This window comes from Podarcis gaigeae (genome assembly GCF_964106915.1).
Source record: "Podarcis gaigeae genome assembly, chromosome: 8".
Classification (NCBI taxonomy): Eukaryota; Metazoa; Chordata; class Lepidosauria; order Squamata; family Lacertidae; genus Podarcis; species Podarcis gaigeae.
The window spans coordinates 26665871-26692765 of NC_139684.1; the positions used below are offsets into that span (position 1 = coordinate 26665871).

At 51.6% G+C, this 26895-nt stretch overlaps 3 protein-coding genes across 3 annotated transcripts in view; 2 read left to right on the plus strand and 1 right to left on the minus strand.

The window, feature by feature from the left end:
- DNAJC11 (DnaJ heat shock protein family (Hsp40) member C11) overlaps nucleotides 1-6676 on the plus strand; it is a 55184-nt gene extending 48508 nt beyond the window's left edge. Inside the window, exons 12-16 of the mRNA XM_083752671.1 lie at nucleotides 333-402; nucleotides 1959-2016; nucleotides 2741-2883; nucleotides 3589-3718; nucleotides 4852-6676. Coding sequence (XP_083608797.1) covers nucleotides 333-402; nucleotides 1959-2016; nucleotides 2741-2883; nucleotides 3589-3718; nucleotides 4852-4877 — 427 coding nt within the window. The 3' untranslated portion in view covers nucleotides 4878-6676. The remainder of the gene's footprint in view (nucleotides 1-332; nucleotides 403-1958; nucleotides 2017-2740; nucleotides 2884-3588; nucleotides 3719-4851) is intronic.
- Nucleotides 6677-8476: 1800 nt separating this feature from the next.
- Nucleotides 8477-13522, minus strand: PHF13 (PHD finger protein 13). Its single transcript, XM_083752834.1, has 4 exons — nucleotides 13330-13522; nucleotides 12376-12477; nucleotides 11084-11594; nucleotides 8477-10343 (listed from the first exon to the last, which is right to left on the minus strand). Exons 1-4 carry the CDS (start codon nucleotides 13366-13368, stop codon nucleotides 10117-10119), a joined length of 879 nt encoding a protein of 292 aa, XP_083608960.1. The 5' UTR covers nucleotides 13369-13522; the 3' UTR covers nucleotides 8477-10116.
- A 2737-nt stretch (nucleotides 13523-16259) lies between these two features.
- On the plus strand, nucleotides 16260-26471 carry KLHL21 (kelch like family member 21). Its single transcript, XM_083752654.1, has 4 exons — nucleotides 16260-18172; nucleotides 20349-20754; nucleotides 23366-23438; nucleotides 24098-26471. The coding sequence occupies exons 1-4, from the start codon at nucleotides 17143-17145 to the stop codon at nucleotides 24389-24391; spliced, it is 1803 nt and encodes a 600-aa protein (XP_083608780.1). The 5' UTR covers nucleotides 16260-17142; the 3' UTR covers nucleotides 24392-26471.
- Nucleotides 26472-26895: the final 424 nt, after the last annotated feature.

Here is a 26895-nt window from a genome sequence, read left to right on the forward strand (position 1 = left end):
GCCTAGAAAACTTTCCAAAGGACACCTTCCTTCTCTCGCCAATTAACATGAGATGCAACCCATCATCATTGGGAAGCCCTCCTGCTTTGGGGGCCCTTGATACTTGCAAGAGCAGCAGAGAAGTAAGCAGCGTTCCTGCTCATTTCACTGGGCTTGACTTGCATGAGTCAGGTTGTTCTGTCTCTCTGCCATCCTTAATGCACTAGCTGGCCCAGCCTTCGTGCAGCATGGCTGCTTCTCTCAGGGAATTGGTTGGGGAAAAGTGGGAAGGGAGGCAGGTGCCCAGACTACAATGAAACCCTCTTCTTTCCTCTCCCCTGTCCGAACGTTAGAGAATTGGAGAAGCAGCGGGAGAGCACGGCTAGCGACACTTTCCAGAAGAAACAGGAAGCAGAAGCCGCAGTGAGTCTCAAGTCTTGCTTCCTTCCCCGTTCCTGGATAATTTAGGGGTCTCTGTGCACTTCCTCCTTGGAATAATTGATCTGGGCTTCATCTCAAGGGCTTTTCTTCCCTTCAAAAATCACTCTGACAACTGAAAATACAATGTGGGTGGGTGTTTGAGGAGGTCTGGTGAGTTGCTGCTTCCTAACTCACCCATGTGAGTTTTACATAGCCCTCTCACAAATTTTCACTGTTGCTCTTGGCTGTCTTCATTTTTGAAAGCGTCGGGTTTATTTTGTTTTTAATCAGGTTTTTATGCAACTGAGTCTGTTTTAATTGCCTCATCGCCTGCCTTTACTGGAGAGAGAGGGAGAGAGAATGTGTGTGTTTTCAAAAATAGAACACGTGCAAGAGTGTGACTGTAGCCAGTTTTGGGGGCCGGGGCCATGTCTCTCATAGATCATATGCTTTACCTGTTCCAGGTTTAGTACCTGACATCTTTTTATTTGTCATTTGCCTCCTTCACATCTGGTATGTGTGCTTCCAAGTGATGTCTTATGAGATGCACAGTACTGGGCTAGATGTTTCCACCTTGGTCTCATTCAACGTCTAAGGTTCTCACTTACTTCAGATATTTTGACCCTGCCTCTTGATGACAAGCATCCACAAGGCCACTAGTAAATCTAGCCCTTGCTAATGTAATTATTGTTACATCAAATCTTCATTATCAAGGCTGAAAGAGAGAGGGGGGGGAGAGACTTTGCCTGGTCACCTCTGGGCAGTGCCAGCATCCATTCAGGACTGCAGGGAGAATCGATCCAAGTGCCTCTGGGCAGGCTGCAGAGTGTGCATCCCTCCTGGCTGAGTTACAATGACAGGCTCCAATTGCATGTGGTAAGGAGGCCTTCAAGATCAGAGGCAGGCGAGAGAACCTGGCACTGCTTTTTGGAGAATACCTCATCCTGCAACCCTGGAGAAATTGCGAGTGTGACGCAGTTCCACACACAAGTGCAGAAATTCACCTCTCTCTGTGAAACATGTTTCTAGTGCTTGCAAAGTTATGCTTGGGAGCATGTAGGCAGCACAACCTCTGCAGCTGCTGAGCAAGCCTTGCTCTTGCTTACATCCTATTCCTCCTTGTGCCCCTTGTAGCATAGTGTGTTGAAGGAGAACACACCCTCAAGCCTTGGCCCTTCCCTCCGGTCTTGTTTTTATGAGGTTCCCAGAGAGGAGTTGGGTCTTGCGCTTGATTGTCCTACTGCTGCAGCTCCCACTTTGCCTCTGTGCCTCTGAGCAACACAGTCTTGGGGCTCCCCTATCAGGTGTTCTCACACATAAAACCAACCCCAGAATGTCCAAAGGTCCGCCATCCCTGTTACTTTCCAAGAGTTGGAGGGCAGCCTCCTGTGATGGAAGATGCAGAGCTTAGACCATTCTTGGCTCACATGTTGGTTTTACATAAGTGCAGTCCCTATAAAGGCCGCCTCCTCCTCCTTTTTCCCTTTAAGAATATTTGCAAACACAATAAATAAGCCGCCTTCTTTTGATGCTGAATCCTGGTCTGTCCCCTTGCTTAGGTGCGGCTGATGCAGGAATCTGTCCGGAGAATTATTGAGGCCGAAGAAGCCAGGATGGGTAAGGAGTGCTGATTTCCCTTTTCTTCCACCCAAGTCTGCCCTGCAGGCATTTGAGGTGGTTGCACACTTCTGTTTGGGTTCGTAAATGCTACTGTGTTGCTTACTGCTCTTATTGGAACAGGAAACACTAAGTGGGAAGAGGTTGTGCCCCAGAACATTTGCTTTAATGATTCTGGAATGCCCAATTGGTTCTAGTTTATCTGCAAGGGCATATCCATCCCATATGGGTGGCGTGTGAGCCATAGGTCTGTGGTGGAGCACCTGCTTTGCATGCAGAAGGTCTCAGGTTCATACTTTGACATCTCTGGGGTAGGACCAGAAAAAAGACCAATGTCTGAATCCCTGGAGAGCCTATTCCCATTGGCATGGATGAAGCTGAGCTTGAGCTTGCTCAGTGTAAGGCACCTCCTATTATTGTACTGTGCTAGCTCAGGGTTTGGTACTAGTTGCAAAAATCAGCAACCCAAGAACCTCAGTAGTTCTTTTAAAAATAAATCAAGGTCCTAGCCTCTAAAGTGGAAGAATATTTGGCATCTCAAAAGGGGAGCCTCTATCCCAGTAGAGGGATTTGTGTGCTCATCTGTTTTGATTTTATGTAGTGAGAGGCCTGGGCAGACCTCTCTTTTTCTCTCTCCCTCTACTTGCCTGGAGGGAGGGGGGACGCTCCCCTCTTTCCTGAAAGTGTCCTCTGCGCCAACAGCTTCTTCTCGTTAACAATGCAGGCCTGATAGTGGTGAATGCCTGGTACGGGAAATTCGTCAATGACCAGAGCAGGAGGAACGAGAAGGTGAAGGTCATAGATGTGACTGTGCCCTTGCAGTGCCTGGTGAAAGACTCCAAGCTCATCCTTACAGAAGCATCCAAGGTAAGGAGGAGGCCAGTGTGCAGGGAGGTGGGGAAGCAGATTAGCCCACACAACTCACCTGTTCCATTTCTGAGGGCACATTGGGGTGGTTGTGAGCCCAAGCCGGGCAATCATGAGGTGAGATTTGTAAACCTTTGGTTGGACTTCCAGTAGGGTACAGAAGCCAAGCTTCACAGTGGTTCTGTGGTGTGCGTGTGTGTGTGTGTGCATGCACACAAGTGCACTGACCCTTACATACTGTACATACTTCTGCACAACCACCATCATCTCTTCCTTTTTTTGTAATCACATTTTTATTGGAATTTTTAACATAAAGGGGTTAAAAACAGCACCAAACACAGCAAATACCAAGTAGAGGAAGAACTGCCAACTAAGCTGCATCAAAAGAATCAACTGAACTCAAGGAATTAGATGATTAGGTGATTAGATGGCAGTAAAATTGATCTATTGTTAAGGTTTCTAGAAGAGATAAACTGGCACCAGACTGCTGCAAAGTTGCCTTCATGTGTTTCTCCCTGGCCCTCTTGCATTCCTGAGTCAATTTATCATTCAAAGCTGGGGGCCATATCCGAGCGTTAAACTTTTCCATCCAAAGTTTTCCAATGGCAGGAGGTTTCAAGATGGGCCCCAACCAGTCACTTAAAGATCAGATCTCTATAACCGCCCTTCTCCTTGACTCAGCGTGTGACTGTTCCTCTCTTGCAGGCCGGCCTGCCTGGGTTCTACGACCCTTGTGTCGGGGAAGATAAGAGCCTGAAAGTCCTCTACCAGTTCCGAGGAGTCCTGCATCAAGTGATGTCTGGCGACAACGAGGCCCTTCGGATACCAAAGCAGTGTAAGTAGCAAAGCCCTGGTCTCCTGCTTCCGCTTCCAGCCCCTCTACAGGCCTGGTAAAGGCATCCATTGCCCTTCCACTGAGGAGCTGCCACATGGGCAGAGGATGGGAGATTGCATTTGCAAAGGACTCATGGGGTGAGGGGGATGATGACGACACACACCTCTCCAAATTTCACTCCCACCTCCTTTGCCTTCATGTTCTTTCAGCCCGCTGACAGAGGCTGTGAGTTTGAGAGGGTTGTGGCCACAGCACACTCTATTGCATGGAGCCAAGGCATGAATCTCAAGACTTTCCTCCAGCAATTTAAGCATGACTGTGAGGATGCACAGAGAACCCCTTAAACCTGACTTCATTGTCAAATGACCCACCTCTTGTACCTTGGTCTTTGACACTGGAGATATTCCTGGGACTGATTTAACTGTTTTTAAAAACTGAAATTGTTGTAACTCACCGTGGGGCCTGCTGGTGGAGGACAAGTAATAGCTTGAGTAGCAAATTAAAGTTAATAATAATTTAAAGTTGATAAAATCAACAAAGTAGAGAGGAAGCTTCTGGTCCCCAAGGCGGCAGAAATATTGCACATCTTCAGGATGAGGCCTGTCCTGAGTGCCCAGAGATGACTGGCCAGCTCCATGCAGTGTGACTCCTGCTGGTTTGGGGAGCAGCTTCTGGCTCCTAAAGAAATGGCAGCCCTGCCCTGTGCCTCTGGAGGCTTCTTCATGCCCCTATGTACATGGCTGCAGCAGGGCAGGGTAAACCCAGATTTTCAGAATCCCCAACTTTGCAGCTATGATAGCTTAGAGCCATGGCCCGCAAAATTGATTTCCATGTCAGGATTTGGATTGGGGGCCTCCCTGCCAGTTTCCCCCGTGGATGGTGGCATGCTGCGTAGGGCTGGAGGCAGGCTGCTTCCTGCTCTCCTTTGCCATTTTGCAGGATGTATTTTACAGGGGTGGGAGGAGCACAATGTGGGTCTCCTGGGGGTGAACCCACTGTTGCCCACTGCTTATTTTTAAAAGTGCCTTTACACCTCCCTCACTGGTGGCTCTTTTGCAAGTTTGCCTTGACCTCAGCCTCTATAAAACAGTCTCTCCTCTCCCCACCCACCCCTTTTTTTGCTACCCGCACAGCTCACCGGATTGATGCGGACAGCTAATCTGGTGGGGAAGAGGGCAGGTGCTGAGTTCTGTGCCCAGGAGCCAGCGGATATGGCACCATCTTTCCTCCCTGGATTTGATAACGTCTTCAGACGAGTGGGGATGCGACTTATTTCCTGATTGGCGCGGAAGAAGGTGGTTTGACACCCAACGTAACATTGTGGGACAAAATGAGAGGAATCTGCTCTAACGAGACAGTGGCACCCAGACCCTGCAGCTGGGGGCTGTTGCTTGACTGGCACAGCTGACGATGGCCAGCATTTCCAGCCTGCCCCTGTCAACGCAAGGGGGCGGGCTGCAGACTAGGAACCCCCCTTTCCCCTGCAGCAACCAGTGCCCTCTTCAGTGGGGGGAGCCTTGGGGCAGGTGGGCAATGGGGGGCGGGGCGGGTGAGGTGTCGATTTTATTCTTGCAGGAAGTGGAGGGGGTGCGGGCTACTTCAGGTGAAGGAGCGAGCCTCCTCCGCACAGACCCTTGCGGCTGCTTGGCAATGCAAAGAACACGGTGCTCATATCCACGTTCCGAAATCAAAATGCACTTTGGGAAATTTGTAAGCCTTTCTTTTAACACGTTTGAATCTTCCTGTCCATCATCATCTCTCTCTCTAACAGCTGATATAATATGATACACTAATAGGAACTGTTTCCCTGTCAGCTTGTCTTTGTTCCAAGCACAGCAAGAAGCTGGCCCGGAAAAGGAGTAAAAGTCACCATAAGCGTTTTGATGTACACAAAAGGCGTCGTGCGGATGGAGGCAGGGTGGGGAGATAGGAGTGGGAGGGCCAAGTGAGTGCCAAATCAGAGGCAATAGCATTCCCGATGGAAGATTGCTCCCACCGCAGACCAGGGGTGTTCTTGTGCTGCAAGAAAGCAACGGAGAGGTTGCAGGAGTCCCATTTTTGGCCCTCTGTCCCTGGTGGCAGTGTAGAGCTCCTTTTACAAACACGAAGAGAGGAGGCTGGAGTTGCCTCTCTGTTAGTCCTTGGAACACCTTCCTTGATGACATTTATTTAGGATCCCTGGGGGTGTTGAATGCCAAAACAAGCCTTTCGTCGTAACTGCTGGTTCCTGAAACACACACAGACAATGTGGTGCATCCCCTGCGCCACTTTATTTGTTTGTATAACTGGGTTCGCTCCACTCATTTGGATCCAGATCATATACCCCACCATCTGTCCCCACCTCAGCTCTTACCCTAAGTAAAATGATAACTGATTCCATGAAGCCTGTTACATCCCTCCTGGCCCCTTTTCCTCTTGAAATTAGGTGTTGCTGCTCCTCAGTTGTTTTGTTGGACAATTATTTTTCTCTCGCATCTTCCACTGAACCAAGTTCTGGTCTAGTAATATCCATCTCCTTGGTTAACCCATGGTACCCTCAAGTAAAGATCCTTATTCATGTTGACACCCCTACCCAACTGCCCCATTCATTTTTCCACATGCCAGTTATCCCAACTTCCTTCAGAGCTGATGGAATGAGAAATACACTGTATGGTCATAGTATTTATTCCTGGGTCGCAGTGAGTTCTGGTTTCAGAAATCTGTGACCTGGCCTCTTCAAGAACCAGAATCGGGCTAGAACTAACACTGGTAATTAACACTGACAAAAACCACTTGAACCTTCTGCTTTTTGAACCCAGCTCAGCCTGAGCACACCTCCGCTTCAATCCTTCCCCGCTTTCCAAAGCCCCTGCCTCGTTTGACTGGAAATTTTGCAAAGTGCATGAGCCGCTGATGAGGACAGAGCCTCTGGTTTCTCTTGTAACAAATAAGGACAATAAAAGACACCCATTTTCTCCAGACTGTTGGCTACTTAAAGCAGGGCAAGGAGCCTCCCAACGGGCAAGGAGGCAAAAGGTACAGCCAGCCATGCTTACTCTGATCCTTCAGAGAGGCTAAATGTAGTGCCTTCTGGTGACTCAATCGGTCATTCTTTCTTGCAACAGGCTTTGTACAAGGGATCAGTCTCCCCTAACCTGTTACTTTCCAGCTGCTGTCAGGTTCTCAGCTCCCATCAGCCAGCATGGCCAGGGGTAAGGGATGATGGGAGTTGGAGTCCAACAGCAGCTAGAGGGCACCATCAGGGTGATGGAGCCATGGTTGGTGTCTGGAAATGTGTGCATTTTCTATTTCCTCTGCTTCTTCCACTCCCATAGACTAGAGGGGAAGTGGCTGTAAGAGCCACCCAGGTGCTTGATGCTCTTCTCATTCGTGTTCCAGGTGCTCATAGCTCTTAGCTGGCATACCAGTGCTCTCCCCCTCTTTAATTCAGCTGAATTTGGTGACAAGCTTAACTTAATAGCTATTGGCATTCATGGTCATGCCCATAAATTGAGCCTGTTACCTAAGGGAATCCTTTAGTCATGTGCCCCCATCCCATCAACCTCAAGAAAGGTGGCAGCTGTGGGGATGTTGCCCTTTGGCTTGGGGATGACCCCTCTCTTACCTAACTGCGGTGGTCTCTGCCCGCCCCGCCTCCTTACTCCCAAGCCCCTTTTTGGGAGGTTTCTGAGCCTGCAAGGTGAGTTATTACCTCAAGAGTGGCTTCGCTACAAATAATGCTTTTAAGAAACTCAAGATTGGGGACTTCAGGGTTAGGGTTACCTTCTCAACAACCCTCCCTGGTGGGATGATATTATCATTCTTTATATGGGTGAGAGGGAGTGTGTGTGTGTTAGGGAAATACCAAAACAATAGGGACTCGTCTCAGGCCACTAGAAGTTCGGAGGCTGAAGTGTGATCTGAGTGGAGACTACTGTCCTCTTCCCCCAACAGCTCTGCCTGTAATTACATTAAAATCAAGCAGAAATATTAACAATGTTTGGAATGAAGTGTTTGGGGTGGGGCTGATTCCTATTGGTTGTTCCTGGCACTGACCAAACACCCCTCCCTAAAGATTTAAACCTACAAAGCCGCATCCTTTCATCGGACAGTTAGTGCACCTTGATCAGCCATGGCTGTGACTTTGGCTGACTAGTCCTTTTGTAACTGGAGATGAAGCCCCAAAGTTGGGGCCTTAAGCACTAAAATGAGATCCTGGTTGCAGGATTAGACCAAGGGGGCATCTTGTCCAGGAGCCCATTTGCCAACAAGGTGTTCGTGATCCCCAGACATTTCTGATCGCCTGCATTCAAAGCTCTCTGCTGGTTTGAGCATTGTAGTGGAAAACTGGGTGGGCTAAATGAATAGAAATTCAATGGTGTTGACACAGAATTGCTCCTCCAGACTCAGAAATAAGAAGCAACCGTGTGCCCAGTCAGAACCTTGGTCCAGCTTGCTCAGGATTGTCTGCACCCAGCCCTACCTGAGATGCCAGGGATTGAACTAAGGACTTTCTACATGCAAAGCAAGCACTCTACCACTGAACTACCACCCGTCCCCAGTAAAGGGAAGTGCATTTTTCGCATTTATTACACAAGTCATGCCCAAAGGATGCTATCTATGTTCAAGCTGCCACCACCACCCCATCACTTCCCAGCTCCTTCTCCCAGTGCTTTGCAGTGATTTTGCCTCCACTCTTACTGAGCAGCGAAACGGGTCACTCATGTACCATTTAAAGATTTTACTTCTTTTCTAGAAAGACAGACAAGGAGCCTCATCCGATAATACAAATAATTTTAATTACAAAAAAATAAAGCTCTCAAACTGAGATTGCACAAAGATGAACTCACAGACATGCAAGATGTTTATTCTTCTGCTGAAAAATCCAATTAACTGGGCTTGCCAGACACCACCTGATTGCAGAATGGTTGAAACTGGATCTTAGAGCTCAATGCCAAAATACAAGTGAAAGCTTGCTCAACAGGAAACTTCTTCCTTGGTTGTTTCCTCCACCGCAAGATGTCCTACACTGATTTGTCTCACTCTGCAGACAATTTTTTAAAAAACAAAAACCCAAGATGGTAGCTGAAGCTGCCAAGTGATCACAGCATCAGCCTGGGGCATTCTGTAGAAGAACTGTCTTTGGCAAATGGAGGAGCCTGAGGGAAAGCAGACCCTGCTGTGTAGAGGAATCAAGTTCTTCATACTTGCTTCTAATAAATGGACAAAGTCATGGCAGAAGAATGCAGTATGGGAACCCTACCAAACCAACTGGGTAAATGACTTAAGGGGTTTCAATCCCCCATCCATTACCACTTGTAACACAAGTCCACCATATGAGAGCCTGGGTCATCGCACATTAGGTGCCCAAAGGAATACTTGTCCATGCTGAGACTCGGGTAAGACAACTGTCTTGGTGCGCTGCTCACACCGTTGAGCCTGCTGCTCTTCCTTCCCCACAAAAACTACATTTCCTCGCTGTCGACAGCTTGGAGCGATGCAAAGGGAGAATCCACTTGAGGATTCACATCTGTGCAATAAGCCAATTTGGTCCCTGCAAAGGAGGCATCAGCTCTCTGGTGGCAGGAATCCACTGGGCTTGTTAAACCTGAGATCTCTGCGCCCATTTCCCAGCTTGCAAGACTCTTCTGTGCTGAATGCATAGAAGCATCCCCAGGTGCCAAGACTTACCACCCCCATCAGCTCAGAAGAAGCGTTTTACATGCTTCCCACTTTACAAACACAGAGCCAGTCAATGTGAAGGGAAGCCCATCCTGGACCTGAGAGAAGGAGGAGCCCGTCAGAGTAGGAATTGAGCCCATCCTTCAAAGGGAGAGAAATGGCTGCCCTTCCCTCTCCCTGCCTGCACGAGCAGATGGCTTCCTCCACTGACGGTGGCTTTTAAAGAAGCAGCCACGGGCTGTCTCACTTTGAGGCGACATCGGATTGGCTCTCCACTGGATGGGGAAGGCGACCCTTTTTCACACAACCCTTAAGAGAGATCCTGGACCTGCTGCGCTGTGGAGGTGCAACAGCTGCTGGCATCTCCAGCTGTCAAACTGCTGCATCCTCTTCCCTGATGGTGGAGTCACTCAGCACCTATCAGGCAGTTTGTCCTGCCATACTTTCATACCTGGGACAACAGAAAGAAAGGAAAGTGAAGTGCACACCAGGGAGCCTCCCCACTTCCTCTTATCATCCTAATGATGCCCTTTTTCCTCGACTTGCTTTGGGGCACGGAATCGGGTCCTTCTCCAGTGGCGATTTAGGCCCTTGAGGGTGCCTCGAGACGCTTCCCTTCATCGCAGAGAGGATGTTCCCTGCTTGTGGCTGGGTTTGTCCCCCACCAACCAGAGTCTCATGTTTCACATGACAAGTCCGCTTGTTTCAAACGCGCTAGGGGAAAAAATCCCACCCTGCTAATCCAGGAAGTGTCGGCGCGACCCCATCCGGGAACGGCTGGAGCGGCGGATGTCGAACTTGGAGTCCCGACACTTCTGGCAGACGTAGATCTCTGGGACGTTGGACTTGCGGATCTTTGCACAGGAGAGGTGGATCCAGGTGTGGCACTCGTTGCACTCGATCATGGGGCGCCCGGCAAAGGGTTTCATGCAGAAACAGGTCACAAGGTCCCAGGAATCGTCATCTGTGCAGCAGGGAGGAAGAGAGAGAAACAAGTTCCAGGTAAGCAACCCTCATCAGATACATCACCAGTCCTCAAATACAACCGCATTCATCTACCTGGGAAGCCTGTTTGTAGGTGGATGCTCCCTCCAAGGAGCAAGCCTTATTTGTGAGCCCAACACTCTTGCTGCTGGTGACACAGAAAAGGGCCTGGCTACTCTTTTGTAGTTCTCCAGCTGTTCTGGTCTACAACTCCCATCATCCCTTGCTGCTGCTTTGATGATGGAGGGCAGCAATAACTGCAGGGCCCCCACAGGCTCTCCAAGGAGTTCATCTGTTGTGGCAAGAGAATTCCCTGCTTTCCCCCTCCACAAGGGTATTGCACTTGTGGTTTTACAAATATGAAGCTGGAAGTGAGCCAGCCATTAAAAACTCAAATGATTGAAGTAGTTAAAAGGCAATATTTGCAATCAGGTCGTGAAACAGCAAGAGAATCAAAAAGCTCATTTTAAAAGTTTTCGGTTGCTAGTAGAACACAAATCAAAAGGGGAACAGGGCAAAGCGTTCCACGTAAAGGGAGCCACCACCGAGAAAGCTCTCCCATGTGGTGCCACCAGCATTGCAGTCACTAGGCTAGTGCCCTTCAGATGTTTTCTGCAAGTTTTGGCTGGAGCTCATCCAGCCTTCATGGCTCCCCTGCTTTTAACCTTCCGCCTGATGCAGAAAGACAGTGCTTTGTTTGAGAGCCTCTCTGCTCCATACCTGAATCCACCATGATGTCCTCGTCATCTGCACTGCCGTCCTCGTCGCGGAACACCACCTGTTTCCCCTGCCGGATGATGGTGCGCTTGCCCACTGTTTGAACCAGGCGTGGAGCCTCTGGTGGGGCCGCTGGCGGGCACGAGGCACTGGAGAGCGAGTCCGAGTCCCATGCCGAGCAGCGTCCCGTGGAGGAGTGGGCATCGCCTTCCGAAGAGGGGCTCGTGGGCGCCTGCGCATAGGACTCCTCCCCTCCCAGCACCTCCCTCCGCTTCAGCTTCCTCTTCCTCCTGAGCCCCATTTTCTTCCTGCCCAGCAGGAAGTCCTGTGGCTTTGCCCACTGGTAGAGGGAGGTGTAAGCTTTCCGATGTGACAGCTGGCTGAAGCTCTTCTGGGCTTTCCCGGACAAGGAGAGGGCAGAGGGGAGCCCTGCTTCACCCACATCCCCACTGTCGCTGTCGATGGTGCCCCCGGTGCTGTTGGGGGGGCTGGGGGCGCTCCGCACAGAAGCGTCCTGCAGAAAGAGAAATCAGTTTCACAGAGGCTGCATGCCTTTTAAGTGGAAGGTGCAACTGGGCCCAGCACCCAAACAATTGTTTTAACTTGCACCTGTACCATTTCACAAAACTGCAGAGTTGGAAGGGATCCCCCCAAGGGCCATCTAGTCCAGCCCCTTGCAATGCAGGAATCTCCACTGTTTTGCCTTCATTTTGACACTACAGCTGGTCCGTTTGGACATTCAGGGTGGACAGGACAGAACAGAAGAGCTGTAGATCAGCCTTTCCCACTTCCCTATCAATACATGTGTAGCCAACATGGGGCTATCCAGGGGTTTCAGACCACAACTCCCATCAGTATGACTACATGATGGCCCATGGGGGCTGATGGGAATTGTAGTCCAAAATTTCTGGAGGTTGGTAAAGGCTGGCAAGAGGTTGGCAAAGGCTGCCAATCTGCACAAGAACAAAAAAGCACCTCCTGACACTTCATCCCACAAACGCATCCTAATCCCCAGGCAGCATTTGCAAAGGCATTCTCGCACACACAAAAATTACCTTTCCCTGACTCACTGCTTGCTCCCCCGATCGTTGCCCTCCGGAAACAACCCCCCCCCCTCCAATGAACCGGAGTCTGCCAGGGCCCCGAATCCCAGAAAGCCTTTGGGGGAAAAGAACACCTACTCTTGCACAGCAGCGTAGCCGCATCTTGGGAAGCAGAGCCCGCCCCTTCCCCTCCCGCCCCGATTATCCAGCTGCACGGAAGGCAGCCTCCACCCCGCACTCCGACGTCCATACCTCTTGCGGGTAGGGGATGTACCCCGCGTAGGCCAAGACGAATGTGCAAAACTTGTTGAAATCCTCCACCGTGCGGCATCGTTTGGATCCGGGAGAAAAATCCTGCAAGGAGGGAGGAAGAGGCGGGCGTAACCACTAGGGGCGTCAGCCACGGACTCGAAGAGGGCAGGGCCAGCGCGGTGCCACTCGGAGAGCGAAAAAGCGGGGGGGGGGGCGTTGAGAAAAACTTTGCTAAAGGGAGGGGTGACTGGCTGAGGAGCTGCAGGAGAGGGGACCCCCACTTTTGCAATCACCCCCGTAAAGCGCCGCGCCACACTGCAGACTTTTGCCCATTCCCCACCCCCTGCCATCACAATAAGTGGGCAATGCCCGGTGGAGGGGGGGCGGGGAGGTTTCTTCTGGAGGGGAGCCTGCTTCTTTGTTGGGATTAGGAGTGAGGGTCAGGCATGGGGAGGGGGCAACCGGCTGCCCAGCAAGCCGATCCCAACCGGCCCTGGGCGGCGGGGGCAATCACACCCCTGGGTGCTGGTGAAGGACCAGAGAAGGATCGCACCCTTAAAAGAAGGGAGGGGAGAACAGTGGCCGAGGAAGGCTTGAAAAGGTGTGCTGGAAGAGGGGGGGGGAGATTTAAATGGAGAAAAAAGAAGCTCCGGACACCCCCTCAACTCTGCCACGCCTTCCCCCTCTCCCACCCACGTACATCCAACCTCAAGCGAGAGACCCAGTTCTGCGCGGGGGGGGGGGCGGTGGATGGGGGTGTCCTGAACTGGGGCTGGGGGCGGGTAGAAGGCTTGGAGAAGGATGAAGAGAAAGCGGGGGGGGGGACGAAACTGAGATGGAGGGGGGAGAGGAGAAAGTGGGGCTTCTGGGGGGTATATATGGGGCAGGGGGGTTGGGAGGGGGCGGGACTCCTTGTACCCCATCACTGGGGGGAGGGCAAGGGGGGCTTCTCACCTCGGGGGGCGGCGGGGAAGCGCAGGAGTCCGAATCCATGGCTGGCAGGCTGGGTGGGATCAGAGAACCGAGCGAGGTGGTGGAGGAGGAGGAGGCGGCAAGCCAACGGCGGCGGCGGCGGCGCCTCCCGGGACCGGCAACGGGGGAGGAAGCCGAAGCCACGCCCCACCCGCCCGAGTGGGGAGGAGCCTCCTTGTCTGGCGGCAGCACTGCGCCTGCGCAGCTCGCATGGCAAGCCGGGAATCGTAGTCCTAGCTCTCCACCGAGCGATCGGCCACTGGAGAGCAAAGAGGCGGAGAAGGGAAAGGACGGGTAGACGCGCGTCAGTCCCTTGGCTCGCTTCTGCCTTGTGACACTCACCCGGAAGCTTGGCACCTTTTAAGGGATCCTGGTGGGCAATTTCCCAGTCGGGGTTTGGGAGGCACTGGAAGTTCGCAGGAAGTCTTGCAAGGTTTTTGTTTTTTACAATTGAGGTCGCAATTCATTAAGTTTCAGGACACTCCGCAATAACGGGAAGCCCTTTCAGAGGTCCCTGTAATTGGTGTGTGTGTCTATAAACTTTTAAAAATAAGATTTGCAAATGCAACAAACAAAACATCAAACTAAATCATAAACACAGTCATAAAAACAAAAGGGGTAAAAATGCAAGGTAAAATTTAAAAAACGCTTTGCAAAGGCCAAATAGCCTAAAATATGTTCCATGGTAGGATGCACGGTTCATACAGTGTTTATACCAAAATATATCAGCTGTTCATAGACGTTGCTAGATAAAATCATATTTAGTATGAATGTGCCAACCATGAGATTGGTCATAAAAATCACAGAACAGTTCCCAGACTGATGCAAAGCCTGAGGGGGTTGCATAGCCTCTGGTGGCACACAAGGTGGTTCAGTTTTTCAGAAGCAGCAATAAGCATGCCTTTTTAAAAACATGAATCCAAATAATAAGATGGGCCCTTCCATCCTTGAGAGATCAGTAGAGGAGACCAGCAGATATAGAGTTAATTCAACCTTATGCTTTTATGGGTTTTGATGGTGTCAATGCAGGTCTGATCTACCGACAAGCCTCCTGATTGTTACATTAATGGGACCTAGCAGCAGTGCCAGGGATTGCCATAAAGGCCCTGGCAGTGTGGCCAAGCACCTTCCCTTTGTTAAGGAGATTCCTCTCAATCTCTGGACCACTGGATTTAATCCCCCCCTCCCCTCTCCCAGTGGGAGACTACAGATCCAGGGTCTGCTATGTTAATGCCAGCCATTGGGGAATCTGTAAATAAATGCAGATATTGCAAAAAGCGACCTCTGCCTATCCATGGGTCTCGTCTGAGTGTGAGTGACATTGGATACTGCCCAATTAAAAAAAACAACAAATATTTTAGAATAAGTTAATTTAGAATATGCTGGAAATAATAAAAATAAATAAAATAAAAATAAATTTAAGGAACTGCAGAAAGAGGAGGAAGTCGAGGTTTGAAATGTTACAACTATTGTTAAACTATTGAAATGTATATAAATGAAAACTATAAATAAAATTATTTTAAAAAACCAAATACTGTATTTTTTTTTATATGAGGGGCGGGGAGGGAAATACTGGTACTACTAACAGCACAGAAAATGGAAACTGCCCAGCTAAGGAAAGCAAACGTCTCTGCTGCTAAGTTTTTCTGGGATGTTTACAGCCACGGGATCTGGCCTGGTGTGCTTTATATAAGCAGCTGACATGGTTATGTACTGATCAGCAGTTGCAGATCCGAGAGAAGCAGTGTCCTTGCAACAGAGGAGGCCTTTGTGAGAGAAAACACTCAGGCTATGACTGGAGAGCTTCAGCACAACATTCTTGAAGTGCGCTGCTCGGATGCTGAGGCCCCAACTCAAACCAGGCGTCTTTGGAAGCTCCATGGCAAAGGTGTGCCCTGCTTAGGACCAAGAGATCACCAAGTTTGTGTAACTGAAATAATAAGTCATGTTTTGCCATTTATCCTACTGCAATCTTCCCACTTGCTGGGGTGAATTTTAGATTGTAACCCCATATTTGGTGCTGGGTAGAAAAGGTACCAGATCTTAATAAAGCAGTGTTGTTGCAGTGGGTGGGGGTATTGGGAAAACCCATTAACAATTTGCTTTTGTTTTTAGTTCTGAGGAGAGGGGTTTCGCAGCCTCTGTAAGTGTGCGAGTGTCCAAGTCTGTCAAATAATAATGGATGCATGAATGTGAACAGGATTTGTTTATCCCCCTTTCTTTTGGCACTATAAAGAAGAACTTGACTGCTTAAGTTGTTGCTTTTTGGAAATGGCCCACCTGAGTGCACCTAGAATGAGATGCACTTGAGTTATTGCACCACCAGACTATGGAGCTGTGAAGTCCTAAGCTTAGGAGCCAGATCCACAAATTCCCCATGACGGGGGATATCCAGCTAAGTCACTCTCTGGGTATGACTTACTTGGCATCACCCACTATATTTAGAACAGGGGTGTTAGTGACTAATTCTTTATTGCATCATAATCTTCTGCATGCATCAGAATGTGAAAGAGTGGTGAAACGGGCCCTTTCCTGGGAAAGTCCACAAGGCCTTGCCTCACGTTTATTTGGGAGTCCGCCTTACTGAGTTCAAAGGGAGTTACTCCCAAAACAAGACTGGCCCAACCCCTGCTCACTCAGTGCCTTGTTTCTTTAGAACAGGGGTAGGCAACCTAAGGCCTGGGGGCCGGATGCAGCCCAATCACTTTCTAAATCCAGCCCATGGATGATCCTGGAATCAGTGTGTTTTTGCATGAGTAAAATGTGTCCTTTTATTTAAAATGCATCTCTGGGTTATTTGTAGGGCATAGGAATTCGTTCATATTTTTTTTCAAAAATATAGCCCGGCCCACCACATGGTCTGAGGGACGGTGAACCGGCACATGGCTGAAAAAGGTTGCTAACCTCTGCTTTAGAACGTTTATAAGCAAAAACTAAATATACTAAAAATCTACAATATATAAAATAAAATACAGTAAAATAAATTCAACAGAATTAAATGTCAAGAGGGAATTGTAGCTGTTACCACGGAGCCTGACCTTATGCATGTTCACTAGGAAGTGAGTTGTGCAGACAGTGAACATAATATTAAAGAAGCCAACTGGATGAGACCAGTGGCCCATCTAGTCCAGGATTCTGTTCTGGCAGGGGCCACCAAGATGCCGCCTTCTTGGAAACCCCAGCACAAAGTCACTCTCCCCTCCTGAAGTTTCCAGCAAGATGCATTCAGAAACATTACAGCCTTAGGAGTATTAGAGCCATCGTGACTAGTAGCCACGCAGCAGGTAGCTATGATGTCCCGAGCAGCTATGCAAGGAGGACTATCGCCAGGCGCATCCCGCTAGCCTTTCCCCTGGGTCTTCTTCCTGCGCACCCACGAGCCTTTCAGAGTTAGCGAAGGTTCAGGTGGAGGCTGAAAGGCGCCGCCACTGCCTTGGGAAGGCTCCAAGCAATTTGCCTTTTACGTCCAGCCGAGCGCCTGTGGCCTTTCGCTTGGAGCTAGCGGACGCTTCCTCTCCAGAGTCCAGGCTTGCCCTTTTCCCGGGGCTGAAGCGAGAGAACCCGCCCCCTCCCCGGCTCCCCTTGGAGGCAGGAGGGCGGCAGCGAGGAGCCTGGCGTTCTCCGAAGCTGCTTGGCGACTGAGAGCGGCGCCCTCGCAGCCAGCCAGCCAGGCGCGCCGTCGTCGCCCTTCGGAGGAGGCGGAGCGCGCGCGGGACCGGCGCCAGCCCAGGCGAGGGAGGAGCCGGCCGAGGGGTGCGCGGAGGCGTCGGGCAGCAGTCTCAGCGGTGGGCAAGAATGGAGCCGACGACGGGCGAAGAGGCGACGGCGGAGGAGGCGGCGCACGCGTCGGCGTTGCTCCGGGGCCTGTGCGCGCTACGGACGGAGCGGGCGCTGCTGGACGTGACGCTGCTGGCGGGCGGCGGGGAGTTCGGCGCCCACCGGGCAGTGCTGGCGGCGGCCTCGGGCTACTTCCGCGCCATGTTCGGCGGCGGGCTGCGGGAGGCGCGCGCGGCGCGGGTGCGGCTGCACGGCGTGGAGCCCGAGTGCCTGGCCCTGCTGCTCGACTTCGCCTACACGGGCCGAGTGGCGTCTCCCGGCGGGCCGGAGCTGGCAGAGCGCCTGCTGCGCGCCGCCGACCTGCTGCAGTTCCCGGCCGTCAAGGCGGCGTGCGGGGCCTGGCTAGCGGCTCGCCTGGAGCCGGCCGCCGCCCTGGAGATGCAGGAGTTCGGCGAGGCCTTCGCGTGCGCCCCGCTGGCCGCCGCCGCCCGCCGCTGCGTCCTGCGCCACGCCGCCGAGAGCGAGGGCGAGCTGGCGGCGCAGATGGAGCGCCTCCCGCTGCCGCGGCTGCTCTCGTACCTGCGCGACGACGCGCTCCGCGTGCCCAAGGAGGAGGCGGCCTTCGAGCTGGCGCTGCGCTGGGTGCGCGCCGAGCCGGCAGCCCGCGCTCCGCTCCTGCCCCAGCTCCTGGCGCACGTCCGGCTGCCCTTTGTGCGCCGCTTCGCCCTCCTGGCCCACGTCGAGGGCGAGCCGCTGGTGGCGCGCTCCGAGGCTTGCCTGCGCCTGGTGGCCGAGGCGCGCCTCTTCCAGGCCGGCCGCCTGGACCGCCACGACCGCGCGCCCTGCGCCCGCCTCCGCCCGCGCCCTTCCACCGGCCTGGCCGAGATCCTCGTCCTCCTCGGCGGCTGCGACCGCGACTGCGACGAGCTCGTCACCGTCGACTGCTTCAACCCCCGCACGGGACACTGGCGCTACCTGGCCGAGTTCCCCGAGCACCTCGGAGGAGGCTACAGCGCCGCCGCCCTGGGCAACGACATCTATGTCACCGGTGAGCCGGGACGGGAGGGCTGCCAGTTGCTGGAGGGTCCCTAGCCCTGCTTGAAGGAGTTTGCCACAGGGGTGCCCTCTAAAAGGCGCGTGAACAGCGCCTAAACCACGGAACTCCCGCAGGAGGCGGTGATGGCCACCAACTTGGACAGCTTTAAAAGAACATTGGACAGGTTCATGGGGAAACAAGGGTATCCATGGCTACTAGCAACCCTGGCTAGGCTCTGCCTTAAGGGATGGAGGCAGCAATGCTTCTGAATTTCAGTCGCTGGCTGGAGAGTGGCAGTTTTTGCTTGGGTCCTGCTTGTGGGCTTTCCATTGGGGCATCTGGTTGGCCCCTGTGAAAACAGGAGTTGCAACTAAATAGGCCATTGATCAGATACAGCTGTATTGTTCAGTTCTTATTATCTTAAGGGGACCCATGCATATCAGCGCCCTAAGGACCTAGCTACCCTCCTGCCCAAACCCTACAGGCAGCTCTTCTCCAGGGTAACAGGCCCCATCCACTCTCTCTCCTTTCTCTCTTGTCAATAATGCCCTATGGCTGAATGTACTGTGTTAGGCTGCAGACATATCACTCTTGGGAAGCTTGCGGCTTCCTATAAGCATCTGACTGGTCACTATGCTGAGCTAAGTGGGCCTGATCCAGCTGCAGGGCTCTTCTGACAATCTTGTGTGCCTTCTTTAGCCGCAGCGTGTGTGGCCGATGCTCAGAGATGATGATATGTGTCACCAGCAGCATCTGCCTTTGAGCTTGTGGGCAGCTTTCAGTTTGTTTTGACCTTCCTCCTGGGAAGCCGGAGAGAGGACGCTGAACAAGGGGCTCTGTGTGAGTCTCCACGCCCCCTTCCTGTTCCTTGCTTTGCAAGTTATTTATAGAGCGGGTGCTAGGAGCCAGCGAGGGAGACACCTGAGCCGAGACGCCTCTGTGCTCTGCCCCAGCACCAGCTGCCCTCCTGGGAATCTTCCCTGCGGGAGTTCTCCATACAGCTGTCAAAGGACATTAGGAGGATTTTCACTCATTCCCATCGAGCAGCTGCCCTTGGGGCAGACATTTTCTCCCTTGGTAAAGCCTCCCCCAGTGAGCTTTGGGGACCACCACAACCCTGCAAACATACATGTGCAGGGCCCAGAAAGGAGGTTTTGTAAGGGTAGCTGGTGGCCCCAGTCCCATGCCCACAGCTGATCACTGGGATGTGCAGAGGAACGGGGTCTTCCTCTTGGTGGGGAGAAGCCATGAAGTTTGCCCCATCAGCCAGGCTGAGGTTCTGCTAGCATGGTTAAGCCCTGTAGACTTCAGACGAAGGATGCAGCTGAAGTCTGTGTACAGCACAGGTGGGTAGCCTATACGCCCATCCCAACTATTCCTATCCACACCAACCAAAACAGCTAAAGGTGAGGGATGGATGGGTGCTGTAGTCTACAAACGCCTTGCGGGTACCACATCTCCATCATAGAATAGAATTGTAGAGTTGGAAGGGATCATGACGGTCATCTGGTCCAAATCCTGCCCACTGCCATCCCTGGGTGGTCTTGAACCACCAACCTTCTGGTTAACGGCCAGGCGCACTGACCCATCGTGCCACAGGAGGGCCATCAGCTCTCCCCAAGCTATAGGTTGGTTCTTGTCAGAGTCTGAGAGCATCAGACACAGGCCTGAAGCTGATTCTCTTTGCCACAGATGATAGTGGCCGTGTACCCCATTTCCCCCCCTGGAAATTAGCGTACCCCTTTTTTCTTTCTGGGTTTGATCAGAGTCTGGTCTTGCTTGAAGGAATGCTGAGGTGTCTCAGCGAGGGGCATTTGGGCTTGCAAGCAAATATAGGACATGGGCAGTTCTCCCCCAATTAAGAAATGCATTTGTTGGTGTGTAGCAAAGAGCCTTCATGGATCAAAGTCGTGGTCTGCATTCTCCAGGGGAAATACCTCTGCCCCAAATCTTAGGAGATTTGCTGCTGCTTGTAAGAAGGCACGGTTTAACACAGTACAAAGGAGCTCAATTAGATGGAGCTGTTGCCTTACGTAAGTGAACCGTTAGGGTGAACCATGTGCCCTGAGCCACAGTCTTGTGTGCGAGTCCTGCATTTTTGGGGGTCAGGCCAGATGACCCCTGGGGTCCCTTCCAACTCTACAGGTCAATGATTCCGTGCTAATGGGACGCGGTGCTCTGCCCCTAGGAGGTTCCGATGGCTCGAGGCTCTACGACTGCGTCTGGCGCTACAACTCCAGTGTGAACGAGTGGACGGAGGTGTCTCCCATGCTGAAGGCCCGCGAGTACCACAGCTCCGTGGTCCTGGACGGGCTGCTCTACGTGGTAGCCTCTGACAGCACCGAGCGCTACGACCACACGCTGGACTCCTGGGAGCCCCTGCAGCCCATGCTCTACCCCATGGACAATTGCTCCACCACCGCCTGCCGCGGAAAGCTCTACGCCACCGGCTCCTTGTCCGGCAAGGAGTCCATGGTCATGCAGTGCTACGACCCCGAGTCGGACCTGTGGTCCCTGGTGAACTGCGGGCAGCTGCCCCCCTGGTCGTTCGCACCCAAGACCGTCACTCTCAGCGGGCTGATGTATTTTGTCAGGTAAGGGCTGCCTTAGCCGCTGCCATCTCCTCTCGAGATGGGGTGAGGGTGGGAGCGTGCGACCTAGAATTGTAAAAAAAGCCACTTGTCCCACCCACACAATAGCCCTGCTAGGCCAGAAACAGGGATGTGTCTGCATAGGAGTTTTTACGAGCTTCTTTGTGAATGTGTTTGATCTCTCTGGAGTTTTTGGAGGGTTGTGGGATGCTGGTCCAGTTATGCAACATCCCGGACTGGGCAGGGGGTGGGAAGGAACTCTTGCCCCCCCCCATCCCCCTAGAAGGAACTTTGCTTCATACCTCCAAAGCTCTTTCTGCAGATTAAGTTGGCAAAGCTTAGGGAAGGGAGCTTCCAAGTGCCTGTTGCTTCCCTGGTGCCCTTCATCGAGAGGGGCTGTGGTAGGTCAGGTTCCTGCTATCTGAAAGGCACTCGAGCCCTTCAGCCAGTGATGGGCTGAGCTCGTGATCGAGCGAGGTCTGAAAATAGTTCGGATAAGCTTGTTATCTTTCAAGTTGGCCAAGGGGAGTGGCGAGGAGGGGGAAGGAAGGAGAAGGGGTCAGCTGCCCCTTGCCTTGTTGGGATTTGGGCACCTGCTCTGTTCAGGTTGCAGTTCACGCTCTGTAGACTTCAGAAATGGGTTCCAGAACCAGCTTAAGACCTGGCGGATCTTTGCTGTGACAGGAAACTCCCATTGGTTGAGGAGCCTCCATGTGACTGTAGCTGCCACAGCCCACTCACTGCCATCGGTCACCCATTTACTTGCCCAGGCAGGGGCCAGGGACTGCTACAGCTGTGGCTCCTACAGTCACCAAGAGGCTTCCTCTGGTGTGGAGGCTCATTCGGTTCCTCCTGTGTGAACAGGGGCTGGGCGGAGCTTCCTTGTGACCTTCAGTCTCATCCTTCTTCTAGAAGCCAGACATTATTATTTTTTGCCGGGGGGTGGGGGTGGGTGGGAGGTACAGCATGCTCTTCCGAATGAATGAACAGCTGTGTCATGGGGCCCCAGTGACTTTATAGCTCTGGGGTCCAAATAGGGACTTTCCTGATTCTTGGCTCAATCATGGCCTGTACAAAACCCTCACAGGGTGCCAGGATGGTGAAACTCGCTTTCGCACGCCTGTCTGGCTTACTATAAGCACTTGGTCCCTGCAGGGCTCTTTTCTCTCCTGCAGTGCTAGCTTCGGCCTAATTTGGGGGCAGGGCATGCACCCCATTTCCCCAGACGTAAAGAAAATCCTTTTTTGAAAGCAGGAATTGCCCCCTGATCCTGATGTTTGAAATGAATCTTAAGGGGCTTCAATCCGCTGGTGAAGGCAAGGAACGGGAAGCTTGGAATTCCTGCTGCTGAGATTCATTCTGGCCCATTCCACCCCCTGTCTCTGCCAGCCCCACTGAGATTTAACAGTTGCTTGCTAAAGCGTTTGGCTGCTCTACTCCCCAGCAGCAATTGTGCATTCTGCAACCCTCCAGAGCTTGGCTTGAGAAATAGTTCAGATTCCTGCAGAGGCTCCAGAAACATTTTGCATCTCCCGAAGCCGACAGGACAGTGACCCTCACACACACACCCTTTCACTTTGCACCCACCTCCCCAAACCTTTCTGCTAAGTGCCACATTTCATTGTAAACACGGTTGCCCAACGAAGTTAAACGAATTCAATTGGCATTTGACATTTGCTGGGATGGGAGGAGGAAGCAGCCCAGGAGAAGGTTCTGAGCCTTTCTGTTTCAGCTGGGAGTTTTGTGGTAGCCTTGATGGGGTTCCCAGGCTGCCATTCTGAGGGTCAGAAAAAGCACATTTCTTTTGTCATCGACACCCCTCACCTGTTGCTGTCAGGCTCCCTGTTTCGTGAACAGAGCAAGGAGACGGGCGTTACGCAACGGCTCAGGAAGCTTCTAGGGTTTCTCCTTTTATCTCCTTCCCCTCCTCCAAAAAAAGATGGGTGGAAATGGCAGGCAGCTCCTCCTCTTCCAAAGTCTAGCTCAGTGGTTCAGGCCACCATCGCCTTGGCTCCATAAACTCATCCCCTGTGCGCCCCACCCTATAAATACCATTTTTCATGCTTCACTAAAGAAGGTAATATAGCAAAATAGCATTCAAAACAGTAGCCATTAATTGCGCATGTATTCATGTTCCAGTTAAAACTATTGAGCTTCATTAATTCCACATAACTGATAGACTTGATCCAGTGATACCAGCTTTTCAAAGTCTTGATAGTCTAAAACATCTGGAGGAATGCTGCTTTTAGAGAGGCTGCGGAAAGAGCAGTTTGCAAATCTCTGGAAGGTTGGGGGCAAGCAGAGGACAGAGAAAGGGACATTTTTTGCAGGTTTGGTGTGTTTACACAAGGACCTCCTCATCATCATCTTCCTTTCCATCAATCCTACCAACCAGAATCTTTATTTTCTAAGTTGCTCACAAAAGGCCCTGGAAATCTTGAGACTTTGCGTGTGTGCGCCAAGCGCTATGAGGCCTGAGTGGATTGGGTCCCCATGCCCCGTTAAGGAATAAAGTAGACACTCGAGGACTGTGCCTTCCCTCCCATCCGCACAACAAGGCTAGGGGGTGTTTGGATCTTCTTCTCGGTCACCTCTACTTGATTTCCTTCTGCAGGGACGACTCTGCTGAAGTCGATGTCTACAACCCAGCAAAGAACGAATGGGACAAGATCCCTCCAATGCTTCAGGTGAGGGTCTCGGATCTTTAAAGAGCAGTAATTGGAACTGAAGGTGGAGGAGATTGAAGAGTCCAGACCAAAGGTGGCAGTGGAGAAAAGCCTTAGCGAGAGAGGGTTGGATTACTCCAATGTGCTTTTTGTGGGGAATCCCTTGCACTTGATCTGGGAGCCGCAGTTAGTGCAGATTGCTCCAGCCTGGTTGCTGTCAGGAGAGAGACTCTCCTGTTACGCCTGTGCCCATTTGCTGCCAGTTCAAGGCGTCGCTATTAGAATAGTCAATCAAGATCCTTTATTAGGCATAGCAAACCACACATTATCAAAGAGACACCGTATACAAATTGTGCAAAATACGAACTCAACATAACAAGGTTTGTCCCAGTCATATCTTTAACTCTAGATAAAATCAATTTGCATAAATAATACAATACAGCACTACCGAATCATTTTCATTAGAATAGAAAAGCCTTTTTTAAAGTCCAGCCCACCATTTCAATTCGAAAGGGCATCCAATTGCATCCAAACACAGACAAAAACCTGCTCCTTGATTATCGGGAACCACGCTGCACCATTTGGTTTACGAGAAGCATAGCAAGCAGGCGACCAACCTCCCAAAATGCAGTGTAGATAAGAGATTGCTTGGTTTGTACACCGCTCTTCTTTTCTTCCAGGTGCACGTTGGAGGGAGCTTGGCCGTCCTGGGAGGGAAGCTCTACGTCTCCGGCGGCTACGACAACACCTTTGAACTCTCGGCGATGCTGGAGTCCTACGATCCGGAGACCCGCAAGTGGAGCTTGGCTGGCCAGCTGCCCGAGCCGATTTTCTGGCACAGCAGCGTCAGCATTTTCCGCCAGTTCATGCCCGAGACGCTGGAAGAGGGTGAGGAGCGCCCCTTGGACAACGCCGTCAGCCTGAACCGCCAGCGCCAGAACCTCCACAACCTGAACCTGAACGAGTTGCGCTAGCAGTCAGACAGCTTGTTTCTGGGGCTTGGAGGAAATCTGTGGCGCCGCTTCTTGGGGAGGCAAGCTGGGAGAGGATTGGGAGGCGGGTGTCCTCGGCTGCGAGGACTGCATGGGTGGCGAGGAGGGCAAGGAGCGGGCTCTTTGAGATCAACAGTGCTGTCTTCAGGGGAATCCCTGAAAAGGGAGGTGTCCAATTCTCCTCTGGTTCCTTCCTGGCAGTTCCCAAGGAGTTTGAAAATAGCTGATCAGAAAACTTCCCCTTAGGCTAACATGATCTGGTGCTGTTTTGCTTAAAAATAGCCAAACGAAGGCATGAGCACAGTTCACGTAAAGTCATTATACATGGAGAGGAGAACACAGATAGAGCAAAGGCTTTCCTTCCCCTCGCTCAACACTAGAATTTGAGGTCTCCCCATGAAATCGAAAGACAGTAGGTTCAGGAGAGACACACCACACTGAATTTATTTATGGTACTCCTTGCCACAAGATGTGATGTCCCCTTGTAGCGTTTCTGCAGGAGTCGCCCAGCGGCCGTTTTTATTCAGGTTAGCTCAGTGAAACGTCCTTGTGTGGGAGACTAGAGTGCCACTAAATGCTAGTTGGCAAAAGAGAGCTTTTGTGCTTGCCAGAAGCTTCTGGCTAACCACTGTCAGAAATGGGGGTGTTGGGTTAGACGGACCCTTCGCTGCATCCAGCAAGGCTCTTCCTGTGTGGCTAAAAATAAGCCGGACATCTTTGCTGTCACTAGCTGGTGCCTTGGGTCTGCCACCAAGTCCTACTAGGGGAAAAGTCCTATGGGGGGGGGCTGCTCTTCCTCCCCCCCCCGGCAACCTGAATGATGCCCATTTCTTCAGTTGCATGTTGCTGCTGGAATATCATCCATTGATTCCTGTCGCAGGAGCTCCCATCAGAATCATTGTTTCTATAAGCACAGAGTTCTTCAACCTTGGATCCCCAGATGTAGGTTGACAGCAACACCCATCATCCTTGACCCCTGGACTAAGCTATCTGTGGGTGATGGGAGTTATAGTCTGCCCAAATCTGGGGGACCCAAGACAAAAGAGCTCTTGTCTACTCAATCTTAGTATCCTTAGTCTGAGTGGCCAGCTTTGGGCAGGGGAGCATTGCCAGTTTAGTGACCTAGGGGGGCCTACCCTCCAGTAGATTGTTTTGAGGTGCTCTTCACGGTCGGTGCCTTAATCACAGTGCAATTTGGAAGGAGACTCTGTTGCTGCCAAGGCACAGCACTAGCAAAGATGGAAACAGGAGGTTATTTTAGAGGGCCTTGCCCACGGTGGCTGCCTCTGCTGCTGTATGCTTGCCCTAGGCATGGCAAAGCATAGCTGTTTCTGGGTTGTGCAGGTAGAATGGCCACTAATTTATAAGATTCAGTTGGTACCCCACCCCTGGGGGGGGGAAATCTGCTGCAGGAACGGCGGGTGAGGTCCTCCATCAGAGCTGCCTGGGGGAAGTGGGGACATCGTTGCTTGCGGGGGGGGGGGTTGTGTGTTGTCATTCTGTGATGCTGCTTCAGTTTCTCATTTCTTACCCTCTCCCTCCCCTTTTCCAGCTAAGGTCAGCTGTTGTTTTCTCTTCCTTCAGACTTGGTCGGGGTTCTTTTGCAACCCCCTGCTTTCCACAAGTAAATACTGAAGTCCCTCCCCCCCCTATATATACCCTCTTTAAGCCAGAAAAAGACACACTTGCGAGAGAGGCTCCTTTTCAACTCTGCCAGCTGTTTACAGACCTGCTGTTGCTGCTGCTGCTGCTTACGCTTACAACATCTTGTTTTGGTCTCACTTGATGAGTAAGGTTTAAGTATTTTGTGCCGGGCTGTTTTAAAGTCTATTAATAGATTTCATGATACTTTGTCATACTCACAGCCAAGATCTCTGTGCCATCTCTAGAACCAGATGAATTTGCCTTCATCCTATTTATTTTTAACTTTAATGTAGATACTTGTGTTTAACCTAGAGTACTGTATGATAATGCTCTCGGAAGCAAAGATATTTCCTATATTTTTTATTGTTTTCTTTTAAACTTGAAAGCTGAATGTTAAGTAAAGGTGTGTGTGTGTTAAGGAGACTTGTTCTATGCCAGGGGACGTATGGGGTGCCGTTTTGCTGGATTAGACACTTCTTAGCCATAAAATGGGAAAGAAGACCAGTTCAGGCTTCCTCAACCTCGGCCCTCCAGATGTTTTTGGCCTACAACTCCCATGATGCCTCGCTAGCAGGACCAGTGGTCAGGGATGATGGGAATTGTAGTCTCAAAACATCTGGAGGGCCGAGTTTGAGGAAGCCTGAGTTATAGAATTACAGAGCTGGAAGATGCCACAAAGGGTCATCTAGTTCAACTCCCTGCAATGCAGGAATATTTTGCCCAGCATGGGACTCGAACCCATGGCCTTGAGATTAAGAGCCTCATGCTCTTGCTGGCTGAGCTATCCGCTGGGTGCCTCCAACTGTTTACCCTACCACTCCCATCAACCCCAGGCATCATGG

Bases quoted from the DNA above. Each gene is read 5' to 3' on its own strand.
- KLHL21 (XM_083752654.1), top strand. From the start codon at position 17,143: ATGGAGCCGACGACGGGCGAAGAGGCGACGGCGGAGGAGGCGGCGCAC. The intron at 18,173-20,348 runs GTGAGCCGGGAC...CTCTGCCCCTAG, and splicing joins CAACGACATCTATGTCACCG to GAGGTTCCGATGGCTCGAGG. The intron at 23,439-24,097 runs GTGAGGGTCTCG...CTTTTCTTCCAG, and splicing joins AGATCCCTCCAATGCTTCAG to GTGCACGTTGGAGGGAGCTT.
- PHF13 (XM_083752834.1), bottom strand. From the start codon at position 13,368: ATGGATTCGGACTCCTGCGCTTCCCCGCCGCCCCCCGAG. The intron at 12,478-13,329 runs GTGAGAAGCCCC...CCCTCCTTGCAG, and splicing joins CTTCCCCGCCGCCCCCCGAG to GATTTTTCTCCCGGATCCAA. The intron at 10,344-11,083 runs GTATGGAGCAGA...CCTGCTGCACAG, and splicing joins GGACATCATGGTGGATTCAG to ATGACGATTCCTGGGACCTT.